At 31.0% G+C, this 8559-nt stretch overlaps 1 protein-coding gene across 2 annotated transcripts; it reads left to right on the forward strand.

The window, feature by feature from the left end:
* Positions 1 to 466: 466 nt before the first annotated feature.
* Positions 467 to 6817, forward strand: LOC117122961. 2 transcript variants are annotated; one of them, XM_033268736.1, is made up of 5 exons: positions 467 to 606; positions 1167 to 1238; positions 1556 to 1611; positions 1882 to 2131; positions 4319 to 6817. In XM_033268736.1, exons 1-4 carry the CDS (start codon positions 582 to 584, stop codon positions 2080 to 2082), a joined length of 354 nt encoding a protein of 117 aa, XP_033124627.1. In that variant the 5' UTR covers positions 467 to 581; the 3' UTR covers positions 2083 to 2131; positions 4319 to 6817. The 2 variants fall into 2 exon arrangements, 1 of the variants encoding a protein (XP_033124627.1); XR_004447782.1 differs by lacking the exon at positions 1556 to 1611.
* Positions 6818 to 8559: the final 1742 nt, after the last annotated feature.

Here is an 8559-nt window from a genome sequence, read left to right on the forward strand (position 1 = left end):
AATATTGACAACAGTGATAATTTCAATATACACTGTCCATGTACAGTAAATGGATTCTAATAATTTAATATTTAATATTTAATAATTATTTAATAAGTACTTAATATAATTTAATTTCCAGATCATTATACTATATTATTTTTTAGATAAAAAAAATTAAATCCATATGCTCATAACTAAATTACTTCCATTGTCTACACATATTAACATTAACAAAGCATTTGTAATCTAACCAGTTGCAAATGTGTAAATCACTGAGTTATTATGCTATAATTTTAGGTTTTATTTTGATAGTTATGTAAAATCTTATTGAGTAAAATTTATGTAAACTTGTCTTTACAGTACTGTACAAAAACTTTTAGTGTTTTTATATACTATGATGAAATATTGTCTTGTCAGATTATTCAAAAGACCTTCATATATCTGATCCTATTCCATTTTATTAATTGATTAACTTTACAGATGTTGTGATGTCGACGTTTAATAACGCTAAGCATGCCAAAGAAACATTCACAAGAGGTGAGTATAAAGATAGCAGATATGGCGCATTTATGGACAGCATCTACAAAGCGGAACACTAAATGACCTTATTGAATCCAGAAAAAAGTAAGAATTTGAGTTATATTTAAAATTTATAATCTAGGTTATTTCTTCTGTAAGCTCATGTAAATGTTACAGTACCATGCACATGCACCCACCACTTTTCAATTTTTTTAGCCTTTGTAGAAATTACTCTTCTTCATATCATATTCTACAATAACATCAAACTAAACCTCGAAGTCAGGGTTTTAATCCTTCGCTGAGTATTTCACTCGTGTCCTTAAGCAAGGCACTATCTACATTGTTTTAGTTTACCCGGCAGTATACCATGTACCCCAGGTAACATGTATCTTTTAATATAATTTAATTGTAAAAATATTTGGAAGGTGTTTTTTGTCAATCTAATTTTTATAATGATATATTTTAATATCAGTATTTATTATTTTATTATTTTTTATTATTTTTTAATATTTTTTAATAATGATATTATTTATTTTTTTTTACAAAAGATGTGCATATTAAAATATGATGTCATTGTATTTTAATAAATGGGTAATTAAAGTTTTATGTTATCGCAGTTTGCGTTTTCTAAGGTGTTTTAAACAGCTTCGTTTTTTTAATTAAAGCCGACCTTATTTCTGCCGAAGAGCAGCAAGAGTATTTGCAGAAATCTGCAGGTCGTTTAAAGAAAATAGAAGGTAACTGTTACGGCTATTAACTTTTTTTTAACTCTTAACCTTCTACAAACTTATAATATGTGATCTTTATTGCAACAGAATTTTTTTTCTTGCACTTTTGAGTGTTTCACACTTTTGGTATTTCTGACATTCACTCTAATCACTCGATCTATTATTATTGTTATTGTTATTATTATTATTATTATTTTACTTTTTATAATACTATCATCCATCCAGATTACTCAATTTTTTGTTTGTTTGTAGAATGTCTATTTTCACAATATATATGTAGTTTTTAGAATATATACGATCCACCCAAACCACTGTTTTGTTTATAGGCCCAGTATTCAGACTTTGGGCCTGTGATATTGCTCACAAAGGAATCATTTTGCAGGTAATTTTAAGTTGAGAAGGATGAATGAGATTTTGCGTGAGAAGCAAAGATGACTTTCCCATGGTCAAAAAATATTTATGACCCAATCTCAGAACTTCATATTTACAGGAAAATATTGCAATTAATAAAAAATACAAACATTGATGACCCTTATTGTTGAAGTCTCAGATTTCTGAGATTTTATTGTACCATTTTAATATTTGTAGTTTGTAGAATGCTATTACAAATGTAATAAGAATTGATAGCTCAAGCTGTTGATTTTTTCTTCAGGTTCAGAAGCACAAGACCGCTAATAAGTACGGCGCGGAAAATCTGGTAATTGCGGAAGATGTTGAAAAACTTAGTAGAAATGTACATTCGACACTGCCGCCCAGCTTCAACATCCAGCCGCCTCCTGTTCGTCAATTGAACTGGGAAACCAGTTTGATGTGCACAGGAGATGTCCAGGCACTGGGCAGCGGTTACCGGTAATTGCCACGCCGTAAACCCCACCAGTTTAAGAAAGGTGGCAGGTACATACGTAAGTGAACTTGTTTGATTTATTTTGTTAAATACGTTTATACAACTGACATGACAGATGAAGCAGCCATTTGTTTCATGTCGTCATGGAACAAAGACAGTAAAATACTGTAGTAATGACAACTGTGGCATTTTTCATGATGATCAAAAAGTTTTTAACAATGATTAACTTCTTTAGACATTATACTGTACATTAACCTTTAAATGATTACAGTCACTACCCATTGTCAACCAAAAGTTTAAATAATTTAGTAACATACATGCCAAGTTAGACAAAATTTCATTCTGTTAAAAATATTCTGCTTTAATCTTCAAGGCCTTATTGAACATTTTTTATGCATAACTGAATGTCATTTATATCATTATAATAATATATTGCCTTGGATAGGTATGGATTCCATTTGGCCCTCCAAAGAAATTAAGAACAAAGGTGATATTTCTGCCAGAAAACTGAACATGTGAAACGTATTGCCCTGCCTACATAGTAGGCAGCTCCATTTGATTGGATGAGATGATACTTAAAATGGAAAGCCAACCCAACTCAACCAGGTGTAGTGTGCCATTTATCTGTGTTTGAATGCGTACTAATAAAACCAATCCTATTTTAAGTACAGTAGATGATGAATAATTAGCGAGAGAATGCAATGCTTGGCTTGTATTAGTAACATTTTGCAATTGCTATCCTAATATCCAAATGATACTGTGTCTTTCTGTTGCCTTCTCTACCTTCAAATGATTCATACAACTTTTGATGCAATTCTAATTGTGTATGTGTTACTGAAGCTTTGTCTACACTAACACATTTCATCAAAATTTCAAATAAAATGTAATGGAAAATAAGAGTTGAACATGTTTAACTTTTTTTTAATCAATTTCATAGTATGTGATATGACATCATCATACCCATATATGAGCACATCACTTTTTTTTTAACATATAAATTAGCAAATAAAAATGCAAATAGATTTTCAAAGATTCATAGTTCATTCACTGATGAAGACCATGATTGGGTTTAATATGTAAAGCATTTTGCCTATGATTTTATAGAATATTACTGTGCATGCTCATCACTTAATCTGTTTGGAAGTTTGTAGAATGCTACAGTACCATGTACCCTCTGTCTCTTATACACATCTAGATGTGTATAAGAGACAGATATAAGACCCATGTAGAATCTTTGCATATGTTTATTTAAACTAAATGTCAAGTTTTTAACAAATTTAGTAACTGTTGCCTTCTCTACCTTCAAATGATTCCATTCAACTTTTGATGCAATTCTAATTGTGTATGTGTTACTAAAACTAACAAATTTCATCAAAATTTCAAATAAAATATGATAGAAAATAAGAGTTGAACATGTACAACTTTTTTTAATCAATTTGATAGTATGTGATATGATGTCATCGTACCCATATATGGGCACATCACATTTTTTTGTCACATAAAATTTAATGTGTAGAAGAAACTAAAGTAAAAAATTGAGCATTGAGAATTATTGAGTATCCATACCCATATGTGACATTTTATATTTTCTGCCACAAAATATACTGTAAACAACCAAATATGACTAAAAAATGTCTTGGATTTTATTTCTAATATGTGAATTAGCAAATAAAATGCAAATAGATGAGGCATGTCGTGGCGAAATGGTTAAGTTGTCTCACAGGCCAGTATTGAGTAAATGAGCTTTAAAATATGGGAGGTCAAAAAATTGCCTAAAAATCCAAATTTGTTTTTCATTATAGATCAACAGTTTAATATCTTATTAATCATGTACCAAAGTATTAGTTCTGGAAGTGGTCAACACATTGTTTATTTAATGTTATTTTGATAGTTCATTCTATTAAACAATGTATGCACAAAAAACTTTGAAAGGCAATTACTCAAAATCATGTTTATCTTGATTCTAAGAGTACTGTACTTTAACTTTCAAATAACTTAGGCTTGAAATGTCCAATTTCAATGAATGACCCCTTATTTTAAAGATTACATACTCAGGTATCTGAAAATACTAATAACTTTAATTTCAATTTTTGCTACAACTTAGCCATTTTGCCACAACATGCCTCAGATTTTCAAAGAATCATAGTTCATTCACTGATGAACACCATGATGATGTTTAATATGTAAAGCATTTTACCTATGTTTTTATATTTAACAAGTATTTTATAACCATTTTCTTTATTAGTCATGGGGAAATTGCGAAAACAGAGAGAAAGTTTTAGTGGCAGAACATATGGCACACCACTTGGCCACACAAGAAAGTTATTATAAAGCGGTGCAAACTACAAAAAATACTGTCAGAGCCCATGAACTGATAGAGGCGATTGGGAAAAAGAAATTCAGAAGATAAAATTTCAAATTGTTACTATATTTACGTATTATCTGCATCATAATATATTTTTCAGTCAATGATGTTTATAATCATGATGTGATTAAATAAACCAGGTAAATATGACAGAAATGTAAATTTAAGCAAGTCAATTCCTGGAAGCGTGGTTGCCGTTTACTGTTCATTTGTTTACACAAACACAAAATACTGTATTTCGAACCAGTCAACAAAACTCAGAGAACACTTGGTGCACCCGAAAGACAAGATCACAAAAGAAAACACACTGTGGAGCCATATACAAAATTGGTTGCCGGAATTGTGACTCTGTTTACATTGGGAAACGGGTAGACCCTTAAAGAAACATCTGGAGGAACACATGAAAGATGTTGATAATGATAATAACGCAAAAAGAGTGCGGATGCGCTTTTTAGTAGTCTTCAAAAAAATGTCAATTTTTTCAAGGTCCTCTTTCAGACAGTTCATCGGTTTAGGAGGCAGTATTTGATTCCATCACCAAAGGGTTAGCCTGCACAGAGCTGGGAACTGTCATTTATGCATATAGGCGTATCAGTAGCCGACGGACGTACATATACTTGTTGACGTTAGATTAGTCAAGTCTGGGTAGCTAGCCTCAATATGCTGCTTACCTTGCTTAATTTGCTATATTTTCTTCCATTGAAAGCTGAATATTTCAACTATGCTTTTCTTTGAATTATGCTTTCAATTAGTTCATTTGATTGGTTGTTCAGTCACTCACACTATCATTGGTAAACACATGATGTTTATCATACTGCCATACATGATGTATCATACATGATACATGATGTTTATCATACTGCCTGCGCAGTAGCTAAGCGGTTTAATAATTATCACATGTTTCCTACAGTTCAGTTCTTTAAAAAACTACAGTATGATGAAATTATTGACTTTTCAAATTTTTCAGAAGACCTACATATATCTGATCTGAACCCACTTTAATTCTACATTTTTGATGTCTAAGTTTACATTTAATATGTACATTAACTTTAATGCACCTTGGCGATATACTGTGCATCTTTGGGCGTTTTCACTTTCTTATCAGGCAATCAGTCACAGTCCCCACCCCTTTGGTTGTTCATTTGTTTATTGTTTATTTGCTGGGTGGGGTTGGATGCACGGTGGGGTTGGGTCAGTGGTTGGATGCACAGTGGGGTGTTTTTCGCATTTTTCGGCACCCTCCTTTGTTTAAAAACAAATAATTGTTTAGGAGAACGTGTTAGCAGCGGCCAGTACTCAAACAAAAAAAAAACACATAAAACAAGGAGGAGGAGTAGTGCCCCCAAGCAGGACCAGCATGTGATATCACCAGGTCAGCCCGTGTAAGGGGAAATAATTTGAATTACCATTTAAAATTAGATTTAATGCTGTTTTACAATTTGAGATTAGGCCTATATATTTGAGAGAATGCCTTGCATTCCATAATTGCTTTGAAACCAAGGCCAGTGCTTATAATTCGCTTAATTGTTTTTAACTGCTTTGGCTTTCCTAGAATTCAATTTTAAAATATTTTCGTATGGGCAATGAACACTAATGATTGTAATCTTAAGCTGTGTCCAGACAATCACAGGCCAAACTAAATTTTATTTTTATTTTAGGCCTGAAACAAGCCTTGAGCTATACTATGTCAGACCTGCCAACTCACCCGATCCTGTTGGGTGTCACCCGATATTTAAACAAATCTCCATTTCACCTGATCGAAAGTAATTTTCACCCGATTTCACAGGCCACCCCCTCCCCAAAAATACTCCGATTTATGCATAATTTGATTGATTTGATCATTATTATTCAATATATTTGCCACCTGCTCACTTCGCGGTGCAATAAACAGCCATTTCCAATTCGAATGTAGCAACCCGTGGCCAATGATTTGTAGTGACGTGACTTTTTTGGTATCTTGCATCATCTTTTGGTTAATTATGGAAACCTCCAGATTTTTTGGTAAATCTCCAGATTTTTTTAAGATTCTTAAAAAAATCTCCAGATTTTCATGACCCAAGGGTTGGCAGGTGCTATGTGTGCATGCTTATTAAGGTAAGTGTACAGGTTTTGATGAGAGTAAGAAAACTCTAAAAAAATTTTTTTTTTTTAATTACATTGCAAACTGTCCAGAAAAAGAAATGATAAGGATATTTATAAAGGGGAAGACATGAGTTTGCAAGTCAAATAATTTGAATTGAATGATGACATTTAATAATCCAAGCTGGCTTTCTATCAGTTCCTAGCCTTTAGGGCAAAACCATTACCAACCATTTGAAGTGTTTCTCTCCAAGAAAACAGTCTACTTTTAGAATTTAAAGGTCGAATGAGTTTGTGGCAGTTTGCTTTTGTATGGTTTCTTGCATAACGTGGTTCTTAGTCTTTAATATTAATATCATGGTTTTAATGTGCTAAGGTAGCTAACTATGAAAAAAAAGTAAACTTCTTAAAATCAGCAATTACACAATCAGTAAATGAAGTACTGTATAATGAAATTACGAGATACGAGAAGCTTTATTGCAATTTTTTATCATAAAAAAGACCAAGAAAACACAGTACAATAACATCACAAAAAAGGACACGAAATGCTAAATAAATAAAAAATTTCATGAAATAAAACAAAGTAAAAAAATTACAAAAAGCTCAAAAATAAAGCAAAAAAGGGATTAGGCCTAAGAGAGAATAGAATTGGATATATTTACAATTTTATATACAATTTAGAAACATTGAAGCAAAATATGTACATATCAGCGATTCTGAGTAAAAAATTTTAAAAGGTATAAAAAAGTTAAATTTATAATTAGGCGATAATTAAATTGATATTTACAAAACGATTAAAATAAATTCATAAAAAAAAATTAATATAAGATTTACAAATAAAATTATTTAAGGATTACATATTTTTTTTAAATTATTTAAAAAGTCTAGAAAGATAGCGTTACCAGCATGTGCTCAGTCTACCAATTATTGAAAAGACCACAGTTAATAATAAAACGTTTTGACCTTTCGCATCTAACTTTAGGGAGGTCATAGGCTTTCTTAGAATGCAAGTTGTACTTATTAACTGTTATTTTCCCAGTATTGTCGTTTTTTAATTGTTCTCTAATTTCTCCATTGTCTAAGTTCCCCTTAAGGTAGGTTTTAGTAACATAATAATAATAATAATATTTTAATAATAATAATAATATTAGTAATTAATAATAATAATAGTAATAATAATAATAATAATAATTATAATAATAATAATATTATTATCATTGATTATGCATGGAACACAACATCTCCCTGGTGGAATATTCCATAATATTGCTGTATGAAATAAATCAGCACCTATTGGCACACATACTTCCTAGATACTGTACCATTTATACTCCTGGGAGGAGAGAGACAACATGAACAAAGTGACTTCCCATGGCCACAAGTGACTTTCATGGATTCAAACTCCAAACTGAATGCTGTGGGTCTTAGCCACAACCATTACACCAACTGTTTCCACATTGTTCCAATGTGAATGTAAGCCTATCAAGGATACTTTAAACTTGATAACAAAAACATTGGTAAGATGAGATAAGTGTTATTTGGTACACGCTCAATAGCATAGATTTTTATTTCTATTTTTTAAATTTTAACTGAGTTCCTATTATAGTCATGTGTTGTGAAACATAAACATACTGTACACGAAATCTACAAAGTTAATCAAAAAATTCAAAAATTCAAAATTTACAACCAAACAATATTTTTGAAGACTTTAAAAATGATCCACAATACTTAACACACATTGCACTATTCATCAATTATAACATTCTTTTTCAAGTATGTAAGCTAAAATAAAGCTACTGTATATATAAGGGGTCGTTCACAATTATTAATATTTTCACAAGTGTACAAACAGTACTCTTTTTCGGAACCCCTCCAGGAAGTGTACAAACAAATTTTGATTTTGCAAAACCATTCTCCATTTTTTTGTGAAGTCAACTAAAGCTATGTACTTGGTTGCTTAAAAATAGATATTATATCCATGGTTACATTATAATTTTACCATTACTTTACAAATTGAAAGTTATTTTGAATCAACATTTTTA

This window comes from Anneissia japonica, unplaced genomic scaffold (genome assembly GCF_011630105.1).
Source record: "Anneissia japonica isolate Jap-2015-1 unplaced genomic scaffold, ASM1163010v1 scaffold674_len412849_cov176, whole genome shotgun sequence".
Classification (NCBI taxonomy): domain Eukaryota; kingdom Metazoa; phylum Echinodermata; class Crinoidea; order Comatulida; family Comatulidae; genus Anneissia; species Anneissia japonica.